At 35.7% G+C, this 22,232-nt stretch overlaps 1 protein-coding gene across 1 annotated transcript in view; it reads left to right on the top strand.

Annotated features, from left to right (window-relative positions):
- The window catches only part of CRPPA (CDP-L-ribitol pyrophosphorylase A), a 219,021-nt gene extending 207,116 nt beyond the window's left edge, over positions 1–11,905 (top strand). The window contains exon 8 of the mRNA XM_031665858.1: positions 11,611–11,905. Coding sequence (XP_031521718.1) covers positions 11,611–11,715 — 105 coding nt within the window. The 3' untranslated portion in view covers positions 11,716–11,905. The remainder of the gene's footprint in view (positions 1–11,610) is intronic.
- The last annotated feature ends 10,327 nt before the right edge of the window (positions 11,906–22,232 follow it).

Raw genomic sequence — 22,232 nt, 5'->3', positions numbered from 1 at the left:
AGGATTTTTATGGTTTTAGGTCTTATATTGAAGTCTTTAATCCATCTTGAGTTAATTTTTGTATATGGTATAAGGAAGGGATCCAGTTTCAGTTTTCTGTATATGGATAGCCAGTTTTCCCAACACCATTTATTAAATAGGGAATTTATTAAATAGGGAATCCTTTCCCTATTGCTTGTTTTTGTCAGGTCGGTCAAAGATCAGATGGCTGTAGATGTGTGGTGTTATTTCTGAGGTTTCTGTTCTGTTCCATTGGTCTATATATCTGTCTTGGTACCAGTACCATGTTGTTTTGGTTGCTGTAGCCTTGTAGTATAGTTTGAAGTCAGGTAGCATGTTGCCTCCAGCTTTGTTCTTTTTGCCTAGGATTGTTTTGGCTCTATGGGCTCTTTTTTCGTTCCATATGAAATTTAAGGTAGTTTTTTTCTAATTATGTGAGGATATTCAATGGTAGCTTTAGGGGAATAGCATTGAATCTATAAATTACTTTGGACAGTAGGGCCATTTTCACGATAGTGATTCTTCCTATCTATGAGCATGGAATGTTTTTTCATTTGTTTGTGTCCTCTCTTGTTTCCTTGAGCAGTGGATTGTAGTTCTCCTTGAAGAGGTCCTTCACATCCCTAGTGAGTTGTATTCCTAGGTATTTTATTCTCTTTGTAGCAATTGTGAATGGGAGTTAACTCATGATTTGGCTCTCTGTTTGCCTATTATTGGTGTGTGGGAATGCTAGTAATTATTGGTTTTGTATCCTGAGACTTTGGTCAATCCAGGAGCTGTTTTATTGAAAAGATTAACAAAATAGATAGACCACTAGCCAGACTAATAAAGAAGAAAAGTGAGAAGAATCATGCAGATGCAATAAAAATGATAAAGGGGATATCACCCCTGATCCCACAGAAATATAAACTACTATCAGAGAATACTATAAACACACCTACACAAACTAGAAAATCTGGAAGAAATGGAAAAATTCCTGGACACATACACTCTCCCAAGACTAAACCAGGAAGAAGTTGAATCACTGAATAGCAAGTTCTGAAATTGAGACAATAATTATTAGCCTACCAACCAAAAAAACCCTGGGACCAGACTGATTCATAGCCGAATTCTACCAGAGGTACAAACAGGAACTGGTACCATTAATCTGAAACTCTTCTAAACAATAGAAAAAGAGGAATTCCTCCCTAACTGATTTTATGAGGCCAACATCATCCTGATACCAACACCTGGCAGAGACGCAACAAAAAAAGTTGTGTCTCAGGCCAATATCCCTGATGAACATCGATGCAAAAATCCTCAATAAAATACTGGCAAGCAGATTCCAGGAGCACAGGAAAAAGCTTTTCCACCATGATCAAACTGTCTTCATCCCTGGGATACAAGGCTGTTTCAACATACACAAATCAATAAACGTAATCCATCACATAAATAGAACCAATGACAAAAACGACATGATTATCTCAATAGATGCCAAAAAGGCCTTTGATAATATTCAACACCCCTTCCTACTAAAAACACTCAATAAATTAGATGTTTATGGAACATATCTCAATAGATTCTGAAAAGGCCTTCGATAATATTCAACACCGCTTCATGCTAAAAACACTCAATAAACTAGTTGTTTATGGAATATATCTCAAAATAATAAGAGCTATGTATGACAGTCCCACAGCCAATATCATATTGAATGGGCAAAAGCTGCAAGCATTCCCCTTGAAAACTGGCACAAGACAAGGATGCCCTCTCTCACCACTCCTATTCAACACAGTGTTGGAAGTCTGGCCAGGGCAATCAGGCAAGAGAAAGAAATAAAGCATATTCAAATAGGAAGAGAGAAAGTCAAATTGTCTCTGTTTGCAGATTACATGATTGTATATTTAGAGAACCCCATTGTCTCAGCCTAAAACATTTGATATTTCAAAGATATCTTAAGGTCAGCTAAAAAGTCACTGCTTTATAAAGTTAATTAGCCAATTATTCTAACTAAAAAATATTTACCAAGTGCCTACTATGGACATAGTACTATGTTTGAGCTTAGAATTTGGAAGAGTTCTCTTTTAGTATCTTACAATTTAGCCGAGAAATTAAGTCTTGTAGATTGCAAACCAGATGAAAACATTAGGGATTTTGAGAAAAACTATGATAACATAAATTACTGATATGCAATAAAAAATAGATGACATCTTAAGAGGTAGTCATTACAGCTGGGTCTTTAAAAAATATGTGAATGAGCAAGACAGTTACTGGGAAACCATTTTTCTGGGGGCTGAAATAGTGATTATACTGGGATGGCAACAAAAGTGGATTCTGAACAGTAAAGAATGAGAATTGCAGTTAGAAGGGTTGATTAGGTTGATCGTGGATGGCCTTGAAAGCTAAGAGGAGTAGCTGAAAATTTGGGTTTGATAGAGTGAAGGTAACTATTTTAGGGAGGTTGGAGCAGTAGCCAAAAACAGAGAGAAGTGCCAGTTAGAGCATCCTGGAGGAGTCCAGGCATAGGATGGTGTTAATGTAGCTTACAGTGGTTGAAGCATGACAGTAGAAAACTAGCAGGTGTTGGTAACTGCTGGGTGAGTTGTGTAGGATCAAAACATTTTTTGCTGATTAAAAAGGACATTGTATATGACACTGCTTTTTCAACTTTATTAAGTTGTGGAATTTACATTATGATTGATTTCAGAAAATAAAGTGTAACAGTGTCACAAGTCCCAGATCTAGAAATATTGGATGCAGTAATGAACTCTTTGTTCTTCAGGCCAGATGTCTGATGCCTTTTGGCTGTCTACATTTTTCCTCACTGCCGTCTGGCTCTGAGCACTTGTAGTTTGGGTCTTTCCAACTCTCTGTTCCTGCTCAGTAAAGTATCGGTGCTGCCTTACAGGGTTTTACTGAATTTTATTGACCAACCTTTCCCTCCCTTCTCTTTCCCTTTATCCTTTCCTTTTCCCTTCCCTTCCCTCTTCCCTTCTCCTTCTGCTTTTCCTGCCCTTTTCCATCCCTCCTTTTTCCTTTCCCTTCCCTCTCCCTTCCCCTATTCTTCCTTTCCCTCCCCTTCCTGTTCCTTCATTTTTTCCTTTCTTTTCCTTTTTTTCTTTCCTTTTTTTCTGTCCCTCTCCCTCTCCCTCCTCTCCCTCTTGTCTTTTTTAAGAGATAGGGTCTTGCTCTGTCACCTAAGCTGGAGTGCAGTGGCACAATCATTGCTCACTGCAGCCTTGAACTCCTGGGTTCAAGGGATCCTCCCCACTCAGCCACCTGAGTAGCTGGAACTACAGGGCTTAAGCCATGGCACCTGGCTTCCTGATCATTTTTTCTTAATTATCTCTTTCCGAAACGGTTATTGAATTCCTCCTGTATTGTAAGGCCCTGTTTCTAGACACAGAAAATAAAAAAGACTAAAACTGTTGTGTGATGATTATGTTAATCAGTAAACCCAAGTGCCTTTTCATTAGTATTATCTAAGTTTTTGAGAGACATTTGTTTTCACTCACAGGAGCAAGAGGAAAATGTTTCTCATTCAGAGAGGGCTATTTTGTTTTTCTCACACCCTATCAATAGGTGATCGCTTTTTCCTGCAGTTTTGGCAATTGACATACACTGAAAAGTTACTTTCATCTCCACTAGGGGACAGTGTATCACCGTTAAGTTTTTTCTTCCATATTGGCAAAATGTACACAAAAATAAAATTTAGCTTCAAATTATTTTGATTTGATATTAATGGTCTTATAACAAGCTTGTTGAAGATTTAGTAAGTCTAACACTTGTGGTTTTTGTATATTGTATATGGTACAGAGATAGGGATGTGTATATTTATGACTAGATGTAAATATAGCTAGTACGCTTCTTTAGTGTTTGAAATTTTGTGACATTTAAATAATACTTTTTGCATAAGTTCACCAAACAAGGATGGAAGATGGGTATTACTATCAAACTATAAGCAACCTGATTTTCAGGAGATTTTGTAACTCATGGAAATTGTAATTCAATTTTTAGGTATGGAATTTGCTGAGACAATGTAATGTTTACCCTTAAAGAAACATTGTGTAATCTCTTGAGACATCTAAAGCTTAAATACATATGCATACATTTTAACTTTATAGTTTTCCTTTTAGCAGAGTACATTGTGTTCTTTAGAAGCGATGTGTATAGAAGATAGATATCGCTAAGAGATTTCCTTTCAGCTTGTCCATAAAGATTTAGAGGACAATTACGTCATAGCTTTTCCTGCTATTCTTTGAGATGGTATTCCACCAAATCCACATAAATTTGATTCTAACAGCCTACTATAAATTTGTTTACACTTTTTAAATTCAAATGCTGATATTTGTGTAGTTCAGTTATGGGATTTAATGTTTTAAAATATACTTTTAAAAAAGGTTTGTCCATTTTAAGTACTCTGGGAATAGTTTCTCCCAAAATTATCCTTTGAGAAAATTGAAAATTGAAAGGGACTGTTAGTAAGTAAGGATTTGTGAGGACATGGGCATCATATAAAACTGACCACTTACACACTTGCAAGATGCTACGTATTAGTAATTTACTTCACTGCAGGCTTTCCTTGCTCAAATTTTGAGGTGGGAAGGGGAGAAGGATGTAAAAGAAGAGCCGCTATGAGTTAGGGGAGGTCCCACTGTCATTGCCAATCTTCTGTGAAAATAAATCTCCTAATTTCCCACAAATTTTCCAAAGGCTTAGGAGTCCCTTCAAAGTTTCATCAAGACTTTACTACTCTGCTGAAGATGCTGGATATAGTCATCATAAAAGAACCAACTCAACAACAAAAAGAGGCAAACACAGACAAAGATTGGCATGTGGGATTTTATTGACAAGACTTCATTACTATGGACTAAATTTAGAATTACCTTATATGTTTAAAAGATAATGGTAATTAGATCTCTTCTTTTGTGCATCTTTCACCCAAACATCGTGTATTTCATCCTAAACCTGAAATTATAGGTGACAGAGATGTAGCTAAATATAAGTTTCTAGGTAAAACTCATGGTGAATTTTAATCCTAAATAATTCAGTTTGATGATTTAGAAAATTAAAAATACCTATTTTGTATTGCTATTTTTTTTTTGTCTTCTAATAGTCTTAAAATACAGCTATTATGAAACTATTTAAGATCTGTGTGAACAATTGTTACGTGCTGGGTAAAATTAAGTACACTTTTTTTTTGTTGTTACTAGTTTTAGCTGGAATTTTAGATAATTTTCTTTATATCTAGGAAGAAAGCTAAGACTTTGTGAATTATTAATATGATTCCTTTAGGGGCCTTTTACTGAAGCCTTGAATTTTCAAGCAAAAGAGATTTTCTTTGTATAGATTTTGAAAACATTTATGGAGAGAAATGTTCTCCCGGAATTTGGACAATGTTCAGTACTATTGATTTTCTATGACAACAAATCAAATTTAGCTCCGTGAATTTAGCAGTCTTAAAACTAAATTTTAAAATAATTTGTTTTTCCTCTGTGAATAAAATGTGTTCATTGTGGAGGTTTTGAAAATATAGCAAAGCAGAAAGAAGAAATAATATTGTCATAAAGCCATCATCCAAAAATAACTTCTGTCAACATGTTTATATTTTCTCTCCCAGTATTTTAAGAAAGCCGACTACTGAAGAGTGTACTATTTTTCTCCTTTTCAGCTGGTCTCTATTTTTGCTATAATATAGTTGTAACCAAGAAAAAGAGTGAAGCTGGATGTAATAGCTCACACCTATAAGCCTGGTACTTTGGGAGGATGAGGTAGAAGGATTGCTTGAGAGTAGGAGTTTGAGATCAACCTGGGCAATGTAGTGAGACCTTGTCTCTTCAAAAAATTAAATATTAGACATGGTGGCACATGCCTGTAGTACCAGCTACTCAGGAGCCTGAGGCAGGAGGATCACTTGAGCCCAGGAATTCGAGGCTGTGGTAAGCTGTGATTGTGCCACTGCACTCTACCCTGGACAACAAAATTTTCTTAAAAAAATTGACACTGTTATGAAGTGAACAAGATGATAAAACAAGCACACCAGCTATAACAATAATTTAGATTTAATAGAAAATGCAGACTTCAACACATTATATAGGATTCAATAGTTCTGTTTTTAAGTTGCACAAGTGTATGCTTTTTATTTTTATGTGTGGATATGTAAACATTGTTATGCAGTTTTATATCTTATGCTGTTTATGGCTGTTGAGCTGGAATCAAAGTAAACCAGTTCCAGATTTTTTTTTTTTTTTTTTTTGCTAGTTATAGATAGTAAATTAACTGCTGCTGAATGTAATCTCAGTGGTTTTCCTTCTTTACTTTTTAATCTGGAGATCGGGGTACCTACTTTTCTTGCAACACCTTTGTAAGACCTATCTTATCACATTGATATGCCACAAAAAAATAAGTCATATCTTTTGTTCCCAAAGTATTTCTTGTCCAATCTGGACTCATCTGTTTTTGCCACCTCTTTCTCTCATCCTTTGATTCCACTTCTTTTATGAATCATCTCGGCATTATTTAATGTTATCATGCTCTGAATTCCCTCATCTTTTTATCCCCAGAAATGGTGATACTGTCTACCTTCTCACTTTATACTTATTTGTGTTTATTACATCACATTACTTTTCTAGGAATGGAGTTGATGTTTCCTTTATCTTGTTTGTTTCATGAAAGCAAATATTCCCAAATGACTTGGCTGCTAGGATAGCCCACATGTGGTTTTCTAAATGTTCCAAACAGGTTTCCTAATGTTAAGGGGATTACCAATAGATAAGGTAGGAATAGAAAAATAGAATAGTAATATGATCATGAAGTATTAAAACGACTATAATACTAATTTGTCATTTTCTTCTCTCTGTGCTACAGGTCAAATGTTTTTTTACTGTCTTCAAGCTCACTTATACTGTGTTCTGCACTCCCTGTTCATTATAAAACCAGTCCAATTAATTCTTAATTTCAAGGATTGTATAACTAAAATTCTCTTTATTATAGATTCTTTGTTGAAAATTTCCATTTTTCATCAACATTTTTATCTTTAGTTCTATTTTTTAATGTGTTAAGCATGGTTATTTTGAAATCCTTGCATACTGATTCCAATGTATGTCTCATTTCTGTGTCTGCTTAAATTATTTTTTCTCTTGATAATAGGTTTGTTTTTGGTTTTTTTTTTCCTGAATCTTTGCTTTCTACGTCTTTGCTTATCTAGTGATCTTTGATGCCACGCTTTGAGTACAAACATTATAAAAGCTCTAGATTATTTTAATGTCCTCTAAGGAATATGAAATTTGTTCTAGCAAGCGGTTATATTGCTGAATCAATTTGATCCTGTGGACGTTGTTGACACTTTTTTAGGGCAGGTTGGGTTCAGTCTTGCCTTATACTCAGGCTGTAGTCATGGCTTTTCAGACATCCCAGTGAAAGCCATGGATGTTCACCAAGGCCTCTTCATTCTAGCTGGACTCAAATGTAACCTCCTGTTCCTTGGCACAGTGGGGCCTCAAAAATCTCTCCTCAGCTCTCCAACTTTCCAGCAGTTATTCTCTGCTAGGCCTCGTTGAGTTCTTCCTTGGGCATGCACAGTTAGGAGCTGGCCAAGGACTGAAGGCATTTTTAGCAGATTTTTAGGAGTTCTCAGCAATTCCTTCCTGTCAGGGACGCTGCCTGCAGAAATACAAGCCACTCTGACAGCTTTAAATTGTTATCTATGTCTTTTCTACCCAGAGAGATTGCTATGCTCTCCTTGGGTTCTGTTTTTCTTCTGTGTAGATTGCAAAAATGCTCTCAGCATGACAGCTGGGGAGAATGTTAGGAGGCTCTTTCAAGGATTATAGACATGCATATGTTACTGTCCAAGACCTGCAAAAAATATTCTCACATAACTTTTCCAGACTTAATGGCTATATATGGTGTGAGGGAGATATGTACTACTCTGTCATAGCTGAAATTAGTTTACTTCCTAAAGGTAATAATTCCAACTGGGATTGTTATTGAATATTTACTAGGTACCAGTGTTTTACATGTCTTATCTAAATTCCCACAAAAAATGTTATCCCATTTTTAGATGAAAAAATGGAGAGCTATACAACTTCAGCAGTTTGCTCAAAGATCACTTAAGTTGTCAAAGCTGTATATAAATAGCAGCAGTCTGACTTCCCAACTGCATAGTTTATTAAAGGAATACTGTACATTTTTCAAGGAATATACAAATGGGCCAATGTGCAAAAATAAATTACCTTTGTAACTCAGGTTTTGTAATCCAGCACATAACATTTGTAAATGGTCATCAATTAAAAAATGCCTTTTTGAAGGGAATATGCTTCAGTTTATAGACATACAGAAAAATTTAGAGGATGCTGCAGAAAGTTCCCATACACTCACATCCAGCTTCTCCCATTATTAATATGATATGTTTGTTACAGTTTATGTACCAACATTTATGTATTGTTATTAACAAAGTCCACAGTTTAGTCAGATTTCCTTAGTTCTACCTAATTTGTTTTTCTGTTCCAGTACCCCATGTTACTTTTAGTTCTCTTCAGGCATCTCTTGGCTGTGACAGTTTCTCACACTTTCCTTGTTTTTTGATGACCTGTACAGTTTTGAGGAGCACTTGTCAGGTATATTGTAGAATGTCCCTCCAATAGGAACTTTTCTGATGTCTTTCTCATGATTAGCCTGGAGGTACAGGTTTTTGGGAGGAAGCCCACAGACATAAATGTCATTTTCACATAATTTAAAGAGTGTATACTATCAGCATGATTTTTCACTGTTCATATTGACCCTGCTTACCTGAGTTTAATAAACATTTTAAATGTTTATAATATTTGGAACTCACAAAGTAATGTGTGTGTGTATATATATACACACACACATTTATGTATGTGAATAATAAAATGATCTCCTGTATTGCACCTCTGCTTCCCACTCTCCCCAAGCATTTTTTTTGTATATTTGCTGGAGGCAAGAAGTGCTTTTATAAGATATATTGGGTTTGCGGTTTTTTCCTGTGTTAATACTGTTCTAGAGATATGAAATTTTGAGATTAGTTTGAAATCCATGAATTGTGTGACTATCTAATCTTTCCACATACTAGAGTTTCCTGAATATATGTGTGTCTAACCATCTTAATCAGTTTTTAAATTTCCATGTTTCTTAAGGGTAGAATGATCAAATGCGTTCAGGCAGAGAGGGAAAACAAATGTTCAGTAGAATGACATAGTTTCTTGTCCTTCAATTCTAATCTTTCAAAATGAAGCCTGTAAAAAATTGAAGAAGTAAATTAATCTTTAAAAGGACATCTTAAATTCTTTACTAAAAATATGTACATTATGGAGATATCAAAATGAACATAGATGATTTACTGTAAGATACAGAAATGTGATTTTTCTAGCCCTGGGATCTTAAACAGTTTTTCCTTAATTTCTTCATTTGTTACTGTGCTGCCTTCATTATAACAAGTATAAACTGGTTTCAACAGGGCGATAGAGACAGACTTGTTCTGTTTATTTTTGAAAGAGGAGCCTTAATTATCATCTGTGTTATGTCTCAATTTAATAAATGAGACTTAGGAATAGATGTGTATTATAGACCCTGCAGCACTGTAATTAATTGATCATTAAGAATGACAAATACATATCAATAGTTGGTTTGTATTTGCTCATTTTAGAATATTTATATGTTTATGAATGATGTGACACAGATGAAATCTACTCTTATATAAATCAATCGTATTTTAAGCCCAAACATACATAGTTTTATGATTTGTTTAGATGTGGTTTAGGTATTGTGATATTCTGGAAACCAAAATGGCATTTGAATCCAATTTTAAAATGTCATATAAAACTCGCTTTCAAGAAGCAAAGCAGCTGACATTCAGCATCTTGCAGATCTTTTCCAGCTCTATCCCTTAGAACACAATTGGAGAAATTGATAGAAAAGAGCACTTTAAGCAGAGATGGCCTCTCACCATCATCCTCATAGCTGAGGAACCCAGACACAGGGTGGTGGGAGCATGTAGTAGTTGTGGTGAGGCTTCAATAACATATTTATTTTGTACTATTGCCAGGCTTTAGGCTAAATATGCAAATAGGAGAAAACAAAGTAAGCAATTGTAGTTAGTGTTAACAACTGAGCTCAACTAAAAGGGTGATATGTCTATCATAGTCAGAACCTCTTTTGCTTTGAATTTGTTATCATTTATGGAGTGCTACCATGTGTTAGGCATTGAGAAAAGTGTTCCATATTCAAAGATAAAATGAAAAATTCTTTACATCAAAAAACGCATCATCTGGTAAAGTAGATGGTCAACTAAAAAAGACTATTAAAATTTAGTGTGCTAGAGGAATTCACAGCTGTGGAAACATATAGTCACTTCACCCAAATTGGACTGGAGGATAGGAGTCAGGGTAGATTTCAAGAATCTCTGATACCTAGGTTGAACCGTGAAGAGTAATTAGGGTCAGATAAGCTAGAAAGGGTGTGGGAAAACTTTTCTGGCAAAGGAATTAGCTGGCCCAAAAAGATTCAAGCTCAGAAAAATAGCTTGTTTGCACAATCTTAAGCAGTTCTATGTGGCTTGGAGAATTGAGCAATTTTAGGGGAATATCAAGAAGAGGCCAAGAGGATAAGAGACATTTTATTATCTGGTAAAGAGATCAGACTTTATCCTGAGGTTTAAAAATGATCTTCAAAGGATTTTAGTCAGGATACTGATGTGATCAGATCTATATTTTAAAGTAAGTATTTTGACTTCCCTGTGGGAAATGGAGTGTAAGAGGGCAAGACTTTAGAGGGACTATCTGTGTGAATATTCCAGTTATTGAGGACAGAAGGTGCTATGCTGGCAGTGGCAGTTTGAGCAGCCTTATCCTTAATGCCTTATCCCAATGTATATGGATGCAAGAAACAAGAGGAAGGAGCTACAGTAGATCCTAGTGATATACTGGATATTGGGTTAAGGCATTAAGGATGATTCTGGAGTTCAGAGACTGGTTATCACATCCTGTTTTAACAGATAGCACAATTCACAACACAGAGACCTGAAAGATATTTGCTCTGTTTCTATTTTCCCTTCACATTATAATCTCCTCATTATAAATAATTAGAATAAATGGATTCTTACAGGCAATATGATTTCAAAGGCAAAACCACTTTTTAGCAACTTGTGAAGTAACTCATTTCTTGAATTTTCTCTATTCTTACTTTACAAACAGCAAGCAGGGTTTTTCCCCCCATACCAGTACTCACAAACAGTTCCTAACAAAGTTGGAGAACACTCAGAAACAAGATGAAGAAAAGGATTGCATCATTGATGAAATATTCACACTTCAGTGAAGAGCCAAAGGTTGTCAGAAATTGGATTAAGGGAAAATAATCTTTTCTTTCTGTTAGCATTTGAAATTGTGTCGTGTTTTTCCTTGTATCTTAAGCAAATATTTTTTGGTCTCTAATGAAAAGTGTTTGTGAAAGTATTTCCTCTTTATTTGGGAACTGTGTCCATGACAGTGGCTAGAGTCTGAGTTTCTAAAATGCCAAATCCGGACAGCATCAGATTTTGAAAAGTGACTTTTTTTCAAATTTAACACATGGCATATTTTTTTTCTAAAATATTATTGTTTTATCCTTTCTTTTCAGGATGAACAGAAGCTACAGGAGAGTTTAAGGCAAGGTGCTATCATTATTGCTTCATTAGTCAAGGAAAGAAATTCTGGACTCATTGGTCAGCTTCTGATAGCATGAAGAACACAGAAAATTACCTACTTTCTAAAACATCTACTTGAGTATCTTTATTGTGCTTTATGCCCCCACTACTGTGTGTGGTAGAATGTTTCAATTGTCTTTTATATCTTCTCTATGTAGGATGTGATGCTTAGATTATACAGCAGATTAACGTTTATATTTATGAAATAAAGAATACTTTTGTGTGTGACAAATATTAATTGCCTGAACCGGAAAAAAATAGTAGATAAGTGGAAAATAATAGCCTTCAAATGAATCTTTCCACAGAGACATGAAAGGTCAAATAGAAATAATGATGGGCGAGCTATGCTTTCAAGGAATGGGAATTTAGAAAACTTCAGCTATTATCCTAACTAATAATAATTCACACTATTATGAAGCTAATGGATAAACTTCAGAATTGTTCTCACTTGTGTAATTGTCCTGTCACCAGGTGATATTTTGTCTTTTTGTCTTGTGTTAAAAATTTCTACACCTTAGTAAAAAAGGGTGAGGGGGATACCAGGGAGCGGAACTGTTTGTTTCTAGTGTTTTCCCCATTTGCCACATATTACTCAAGATCTCTAAAAGAGATGTCATCTCCTTCTTTTCTGTTTTTAAATTGTATGTTATTCTTGGTTTGTGAACTATAATTATGACTTACATTATTTTAAAGGGTCTCTAGTTTTCTGAACGAACTTAAAAGTGTCTGGAAAGTTTCGTAAGTGATTTTGGTCAGTTCCTGGTTAGTTATCTTCCAGGTAGAGAATCTATTGTACATCATAGAGTTAAATTAGTTATTTTGATTCAGATGTTGCTACCTTTTAAAATCAAGTTCTTATTTCCATTTTCCATTGGTATGTCCATCTTAAATATTAATATTTTCCCTTATATTTTATAATTATGGGTGTCCTTTAATTCATTAGAGGTGCCTTTTAATCTGTACATACACTTACTTTATTTACTTCATTTTTTATTTTTTTGAGATGAAGTCTCCGTCACTCAGATTGGAGTGCAGTGGTACAATCTCAGCTCACTACAACCTCTGCCTCCTGGGTTTAAGCAATTCTCTTCCCTCAGCCTCCCAAGTAGCTGGGATTACAGGAACCTGCCACCACACCTGGCTAATTTTTTTTTCTTGTATTTTTAGTAGAGAAGGGTTTTCTCCATGTAGGCCAGGCTGGTCTTGAACTCCTGATCTCAAGTGATCTGCCTGCCTCGGCCTCCCAAAATGCTGGGATTGTAGGTGTGAGCCACCATACCCAGCCAACATACATTTATTTTATTGAAACAGATTAGGGCTTAGGTTGCACATGGAAACTATAAAAGTTGCATGAAATGTTTTCAATTAAAGATACACTATACAATATCTACCTTGTGGAATTTTTATTTAACATGTTGGGTGATTTTTCCCTCTAGTGTTCAAGTATCTATATAGTAGGAGAATTTCTATTTTACATTCTCCTAATTGAAATGTGTTATTTGAATGTAGGCTTGTATCTAAATTCCTGGGCCTGCCACTTTTTCTCTCTCTAGGAATATTAAGAAATTTAAAACTCATTAATTTAAGTTTTTGAGGGTGGAAATAGGTAAGCAACGTGTGGATTGTGGTTAGAATGTCTGTGCCCTTGTTCAGGTGTTGGCCGTGTGTGTGGCGAAAACCACAGCTGCCGAGTCCACAACATGCACCTGTTGAAGTCATCAGGTGAAAATGTTTAAGACTTTGAAAGTGCTCATGAAGGAAGAAGGGGAAATGTTATCAAGGCTTTAAAGACAGGGTAAGTGCCTTTAAGAAGAAAGAAGGAAACTGGGCATATCTGTGGCACAGCAAAATCACCCTGATCTCTGGAGCGCTGGCTGAGTTAACATGGAGTTCAGCTTAAGGAATCCTACAGCAGACAAGAATGTATCCCAGAGCACTTACTATAACATCACCCTGGGCAACTGGTAACATTTAGTATAATTTAGTTAATAAAATATTAAATTGTGCCTGAAAAAAATAGCATTTGGTCCTTCGTAGCAGACAAAGCAATTCACAACATTGAAATATATATATATATATTTCTCTATATATATTTCTATATATTTATATTTCTATGTATTTATATATTTATATTTATATATTTATACATATATTTATATTTATATATATTTTGTGTGTGTGTGTGTGTGTGTGTGTGTGTGTGTGTCCCTCACTATTTTCTTGAGGAAATTAGAGCTCAGGGATCTTAGGTACCTTGCCGAAATCATGTGACTGAATAGTAACGAAAGGTTGGACTTAAACTCAGGAAGACTGATAATAAATGTTAAGCTTATATTCATGTCTAACGATGACCCCTGGCAAAGATACCTGAAAGATGTGATATATAAGCCAGAGGCACTAAATGAACATTGGCGAAATGGACAAGAAGGGTGGGACACACATGTCCAAGGACTAGATGAAAGTCCTGGAGCTTTCGGCTATCCTGTCACCTTCCCAACATAAAGAAATTGTAGCTAAAGTTAAGGAAATGAAGAGAGGTATTGGCCAAAAGAGAAATTATTTTGCTGTTTAAGAGATCTGGCCGGGCACGGTGGCTCACGCCTGTAATCCCAGCACTTTAGGAGGCTGAGGCGGGTGGATCACAAGGTCAGGAGATCGAGACCATCGTGGCTAACACGGTGAAACCCCGTCTTTACTAAAAATACAAAAAATTAGCCGGGCGAGGTGGCGGGCGCCAGTGAATCGGAGGCAGGAGAATGGCGTGAACCCGGGAGGCGGAGCTTGCAGTGAGCTGAAATTGCACCACTGCACTCCAGCCTGAGGGAGAGAGCAAGAATCCGTCTCAAAAAAAGAAAAAGAGATCCAGAGGCAACTTTACAGTTACATGTTTATCACTGCTTCTGTAAATTTACTTTAGTAAAAGCTGTCTACTCTCACTTTATTTTCCAAAATCTCGTAAAAAATAATAGTGATTATGCTTCAAGGTTTCTGAAAATGCTTCTACTTGTGAGAAGTTGTGTTGAAAAATGATTATTTTCTTTCTAAACTTATGCTAGTTAGTTAAATGCAAATTAAAGTTAGTCGTCTTAGGAGTTCATCACAGCGTAAGCAGTGGGTTGATTAATGACATTTTGGTAGAGGTCCTATTTTTTTTCATAGAAGTGCTCAATTTGAGATGACTTGTTGCACATATACTCATTTACAGGTAAGTGTCAGCTCCCTATATTCTCTCAGAGTCATTGTTATGGTTATTATTTTAAGCATTTTGCATTAATTTAACAGAAATTTTTTTCTTCACTAACTTATAAGTATCAACTTTATGTAAATACAGAGATCATCTTATAAAAATCAAATTGAAAAATGTCTTAAAATCTATACATTTCACTTTGTTTTAATGTTGAAACTACAAATTCACAGAGGCATAAATCATAACATCTTAATTAAAATGTCAACCATATGCAAGAAGAAAGAAGTTATTTAGAAAGTTTAATTTGAAAATAGAATAATAGAGCATTTTAATTGATATAGGATTTGTTAATATGGCTTAAAATCAGTGGACTAGAAGTAGCTGTGTAGGTGGTGGTTGGCATTATAGTTGCATTTACATATGTTCTTATTAATTTCAGTTTCACAATTGTAAAAAGCATATGCATATTTTTAAGTTGACATTGAAAAAGTACTATAAAGATTCTAAATATGTTGCTTTACAAAACAAAATATACGTAAATAAATTGATTTAAAATCTAATGGCATTTTCTTTTTTTTTAGTTTATACATGTTTTTTCAAACTCAGTCACAATTGAATAACTAAATGTAACATTCTCAAAATATAACACTATGATGGTTTATATTATAGAAAGATAGAATTTGAAGTCCAGATCTATATTCTCTAAATATATATATTTAAATATATACCTATGTATGTAACTATATATATTTTGTAGTACTCACATATATATAATTACATGTATAAACATGTATATATGATTATAAAAGCAGAAGTCTTAATTAGATTTCCTCTTCTTCTCCTAGTTTTTAGCAATTATAGTGGCTGCTAAGGATATAAAACCTATACTTGGGCACAGTGAAGAAAAGTATGATGATGACTTAATCTCTGTAATCAGGTGAATTATTGCTCAGAAATAATCTTTTCTTCCCATTGCCTTCTGGAGAAATATTTGTTCAGGACTTTGGTATTCATCATATGACCTGCCTTGGCCAGTACAGTGGGTCAGAAATGTCAGTATGCCACTAAGACTAGACCTGCAGAGACCTTTCGTGTTTCTACTCTCTCTCCTGCTTCCACCACCACCATGAGAAGAACATACCCAGCCTAGCCTGCTGCCTCCAGAAGGAAGTCGAGAGCCCATATCAGCTGACCTCCAGCTAACCCATAAACAGACGAAGGGCCTAGCTAAGATCAGCAGAGCCACCTGGCCCCGTTGGGTTGGCCTCCAGCAGATATGTGAGCCAAATGAATGCTCATAGATTTTGCTAGTACTGAGTTTTGAGTAGTTTTATTGCACACCAATTGGTAACAAATGAAAATCTTTGGCAATATGTGGTATACTTGCCTTAACAAATCTAGGACATACGTAGACACACACATTTTGCTAAAGCAGAATGCTTATAGGAGAGTTGTTAGAGCAATGATCCCAAAGTACTAGAAAGTTCTGAAGATCACTCATTTCCCACTCAATAGTTTTTACAGGAGAAAGATAGACCTCAGTGTTTGTGAAAAGTTTTTGAAAGAGGTGAAACTTTCTTAGACATGAAATTATATTGAATTAAATATATGGACATTTAAAATAATAAATAATAAAAATAGCAAACTTGCCGGATGATCACTATGTTCCCAAAACTGTTCTTAGTATTTTACTTGTGCATAACTTCTGTATTCTTCATAATTACTTTATGTGCTAGGTAGTACACCTATAACCATTTAAAAGATGTCAAAACCGGCTGGACGCAGTGGATCATGCCTGTAAACCCAGCACTTCGGGAGGCCGAGGCAGGCAGATCATGAAGTCAGGAGTTTGAGACCAGCCTGACCAACACGGTGAAACCCCATCGCTACTAAAAATACAAAAATTAGCTGGGTATAGTGGTGCGCGCCTGTAGTACCATCTACTTAGGAGGCTGAGGCAGGAGAATTGCTTGAACCTGGGAGGCAGAGGTTGCAGTGAGCCAAGATTGCACAACTGCACTCCAACCTGGGCAACAGAGCAAGACTGTCTCAAAAAAAAAAAAAAAAAGTTGTGGAAACCAAGGCACATACATTTTGAATAACTTATTCAGATATTCAGAGTCAACCAAGCAGCAAGTGGGAGGAATGAGATTCAAATTTGGTTATTGAGCCCCAGAACCTATATTTGTGAGCAGTATGCTATGCAATATTTAAAAACATACTATTTTAAGATCCCTTAAACAAATGACTCTCAAAAATGAGACCTTTTTAAAATTTAATAACAAGAGAAATAAAATGGGTAAAGCCCATTACTTTTCAGTGTTTCAGTACTCTTCCTTTCCCCATCTCCATGCCCAAAAGACATATTTTAGAACATCCTTGGATCTGTATGTGCCGGTGAAACCAATGAAGACTGTTGATGTACATAAGATTATTATCAGTGTTATCTCTTTGAGCTCTAAAGTTGTTGAGATTTCCTCAGGCAATGAATGATGAGACACACTTGGATATTGAAAGTGGAAGATGAAAACGGAAGCAAGCACTTTCTTGATGGACAAGAGATGCAGGTAGCCATTTGTGCCTCAGCAACACAGCAAGACATGAAAAAGAGTTGAAATCTATTTATCCTCACTAGAGAAAGAACGGTTCAGAGAAGTGCCTAGGAATGAGAAAGTATAAAGTCTTTCTTTGTCTTAGGATTCTCCTAATCACGTATGTTCACCAATGTTTGGTCAGCAGGAAAATTTTGGGGTGAATGGTGCCTAGTTTGATGAGAGGCCAGAGTGGAGCCAGGTGGGTTTTCCCTTATCTGAAACATTGGACGCTTGTAACAATGTCTTCACAGCTGAGATGTATTATGCAGATTAATTCTACTTAGGATGCTACCAAATGATCTGAACAGTGGTTAAAACATCTGAATCTGTTTAGCTGCACTGATGAAGCCTAGCTTGTCAAATGCATTTTTTTCTTTCAATTTAACCTTAATTAGTCCTTGCAGGATCTCTACGAGGTAGGTCTGTATCAACCTCTTGATATGACAGTTGCAAAAAGGCAGATGCAGAGATTAAGAACTTGTGATCGCTGGGCACACTGGAAGCCAAACTGGAATTCCAGCATTTCTAATGTAGGACAATTTTGGACCAATAATAGCCCATCTACTCTGGATAATTTTTTAGGAAATTGTATCACATATAGGAAGGACTGTTCTTAAGGATTAAAAAACTCGATTTAAATCTATATCCAGAATTTTACCTGGATGCATTCACTTATTTTCCATTTTGCAAAACTGCAGTTAAGCCCAGAGGCAAAAACTCCAACAAGACAATTGTAGAGATGGTTTTGACTCGAGTTGGAGACATGATTTGAGATTCTAGGTAGAGGCCAATTTTGTAAGAATTTCCACTAGTCTGCAGACTGTAATAATTGTGTTATTTGGATAAGGTTTGGCAAAGCATCTAGTAAGATTAACTGAATGAGTTTTCTGGAGCTTTGCCATTTGGCGCTATCCATTATGTTCTTTGTTCTACCTCATTATAAAGTGGGCTATTGAAACTGGTTGGTTTATTGGTATGTCAGGTTTTTATTTCTATTTTTTTTTTTCCTTTTCTATTCTTAACATCTGAGCTCTTAATTTGGTTGAAAGCAAGCTCTTCAGCCTAAGTGGATAACAAAACATCCCTTTGAGGATGAGGAAATAGATGATAAAATCTGTGTTACTAATTTTCTTCAATAGTTTGGAGGAGTTTTTTCCATCCTGTGTGTGTTTTTAAGACCTTGTTAAGTTCATAGTTCTTTTTTCTTTTCTTGTTTGAATAGAAGATCATTCTCTTTAATCCCACCTGAGTTTCAAAAATGTATTATTGAACTGCCCAGTTCAGGAATTCAGTTGCCTGTTTTACTGAATGGAGGTATGTATGACCCAATGGTAAAAGAATGTTATTCAAAGACATTTCCGCCTGTTTGTTTCTTGAATCAGTTACTATTCACATAAATCTGGAAAGAAGCCAAAATATGTAAACAAATTAAGAGTTTGAGGATCCCAGTGGGAATATCTATAAGTTCTGCTATAATACAGGAATTTAAGATAAATGAAGATAAATGCAGTATGTTATAATAAGATAGCCAGGAGAAGCAGCTATAGACCAACTATTCTTGGCTCTGGTTTGGGAATCTTAATGAATATTAAAATATTTGGGTTAATCATGACGTTGTGTATAATGTCACTGCTTCCCAAGCCTATACATGTTGCCTAAAGAGAATTTTATTTTCATTTTACTAACTTTTAATTGTTGCTTAATATCAAACAACTATTCAACTTAGAAGCTACTTATATTCTCAAACCCTATTACATATTTTAAATATGCAAATTACTTATTTTTATTATTAATCTATGTATTTACATAAATCAATGAACACAGTAAGGTATAGTTTGAAAGACTGGAGATTTTCCTCCAAGAGCTTTTTTGATATACTCTCTTCTTGAAACTGTCAGTCTCAGCCTGTGAACTAAAAACTGTGTTCGAAGAGATACAAAGTAATGTGGTGTTCTCTGGTCGTTTTATTACCTTTGACCCAGGGCTACAACTTAAATGTAAAACTCCCTCTTAAGAAAGATAACACAAAAGTTTTATTTTACCAGTATGACATGTCCATTAATTTTCGTGTGAGTGTAGAGAAGGAAAAGTGTGTTTTTTCTGAACATTTTCTAGAAAGAGTTGGAAAACAATTTCATTGTGAGTTTGTGCTTTGCATGCATATGCAATAACTTCTAGAGACTGGGTGTCACTGATTTGGCAAAGCAGGAAAACAGAGTAAATGAATATATCTGGTGCATATGTATACATAAAAAATACATGTTTGTACCTAATAATGATACATGCACAATTAACAATGCGCATTGGCAATGCAGGTTAAATACATTTTTAAAGCAATGGCATATCTTTTATGTTGGCAGCCTGACGACATAAAAAGCCTGTGACATAAAAATGAGATTACACTTTCATTTTTTTAACCCAAATTATTGTAACATCAGCCCACATTATTACTGCTAGAAATTAACCTGACTCAAGTTATTCTTAGCAATTTTATGCATGCTCTAGAATAGGCCCCTCGATTTCTTATACCTTTAATTTTTCATCTTGTCACCATGCTGTTACCTCTGATGCTGATGATCCTCATGAGAAAGCCACTCTGCCTGGCACTGCTGCCTCCAGTCTTAACTATCCTTTCCTTGCATCGAAGGTATCAGTTTGGGATGCTCTTCCAGCTTGATCTCAGATGCATGCAATTGAAGGAGGTAGAGGCTAGACTTCCCGTGAAACTTCAGTAATCTTTCTGGACAACAGAAACATGTACTACAATCAGAAGCAAAGGTGGCTTTGCCACTCATATCATGCCTGTCTCCACCTGCCTATCAGAAACACTTCAGATCACTGGATGTTTGACCCCAACTACTCCTAAACCAGAGGGCAAGCAATAGCTACCCCCATCCAAAGGATGGGCCTTATTGGTTATATGAAGATTAGATACTCCTAGAATGGGTGATACCACTATCATCCATTCTCTTCAAGAAAAATGCTTATGTGTCCAGCAAGTTAAACACAAAACAGTGTGGGTATTGATACATTTCCCTAAGTCTGGAGTAGCCACAGTCAACTGTAACATTGTAATTTTAAAAAATGATTTTTTTCAAAAGTATATTTAACTGGGGGAAATATTTTGTGACTTGAATAAATTCATATGATTTCACCAAGGAACACAAGCATGGGCAATGTATATAAAAGACAGACTCTGCCTTTTTCTTTGTAAAACCTCTGTGATCTTTATTATGGTAAAAAAGTATCTTGGAAACAAATGAGTTATTTAACGATAATTACCAGTAAGTTGTGTCTTACTTTTTACCAAATAATTTTCTCATTATCTGATGTAACTTTCTTGAGAACTTACAGTTACCCGTATATTACAGAAGAGCCTGAGCCTCATGGAAGCCAAGTGAAGATCCTGAAATTACACCGCTAGTAAGTTGCATGGCCAGTACCCAAAGCCCCTATTTTTTGTATTCTCCCTACACTGCTTCATATCAATTAGGATATAAAAGTGATCCTAGAAAATAAGAAAATAATCTGGTGACAAAATATATATTTAGAGTCTACATATTCAATTGTGTTCCAGTTTTTTAAATTTTGATTCTCATGCTTCTATGGGCTTCAGGCCAGTTGGCAGTGTCATTAGCAACAGATGTGTGCCTCTTGGTCATTAAGATGAGAACTGTGTAGCAGACCAAATCCTGGTTCCTAATTATTTATTGAGCATCTCTTATGATCAAGACCTCTAAGTTACATGGAAATTCTAAGAAGAAATAAGTCAGGATTCCTATTCTCCTTGATATGTTTTCTGGAAAAGTAAGAAAGACACAATTTATGACAATGGAAAGTGGTATATGATGAGTGAAGTAAATGGTATTGTTACATAGTCATAGAAGCTCAGAGGAGAGAACTTTCCAGGATCTGATGTGCAGAGAATACTCTATCTCTTTATGGCCTTAGTATTCAAGGTGTGGTTTAGGCTCCTACGAAATTCCTTCCCTAAACTTTCCTAGAGGGCAACATATCCTCTTGATAGTCACATAGCACCAGTGGACACCTTCGCTTTGCTGATTATATTCCAGATTGCTCTCTTTATGTATCTCTGTTTACTTTTAAGATGTAATCTCCTTCAGGCTAATCATTAAGTTGTACCTATGTGGTTAATGCCAGCTTTCATTAAAATTAACTTGCCTCATTTCCCTTACCCAAGGATCATTTGTATAATCTAATGGATTTTGTCTTTTACACCACAACCAGTGGCACCTATAAATTTAGGCTCTTCCTTCTCTCCTTCTGTATTACTCAGTTCTCACAATGCTAATAAAGACATCCCCAAGACAGGGATTTATAAAAAAAAAAATAAAAAGAAAAGAAAAGGAAAAAAAGAGGTGTAATGGACTGGCAGTTCCACATGGCTGGGGGGGGGGCCTCACAATCATGGTAGAAGGCTAAGGAGGAGCATCATGGTAGGTAAGAGAGCTTGTTCTGGAACTTCCCCTTTATAAAACCATCAGATCTGTGAGACTAAGACCTGCCCCCATGATTTAATTACTTCCCACTGGGTCCCTCCCATGACACGAGGGAATTCTGGGAGCTACAATTCAAGATGAGATTTGGGTGGGGACATAGCCAAACCATATCACCTTCCTTCTGAAATCTCTGAAGCAAAGAACTGTAAAACCAGGCTACAAGCTTTTCAGTAGAATGGGGAGGAAAAAGAACTGGACAAAATAAATGAATAATCAAAGTAGTCCTGCCTTCTGTATACTGAGTAGTAAATGAG

The sequence above is a fragment of the Papio anubis genome, chromosome 4 (genome assembly GCF_008728515.1).
Source record: "Papio anubis isolate 15944 chromosome 4, Panubis1.0, whole genome shotgun sequence".
Taxonomy (NCBI): Eukaryota; Metazoa; Chordata; class Mammalia; order Primates; family Cercopithecidae; genus Papio; species Papio anubis.
Note: the sequence above shows the minus strand (reverse complement) of the source record. Positions and strands in the feature narration are given on the sequence as shown.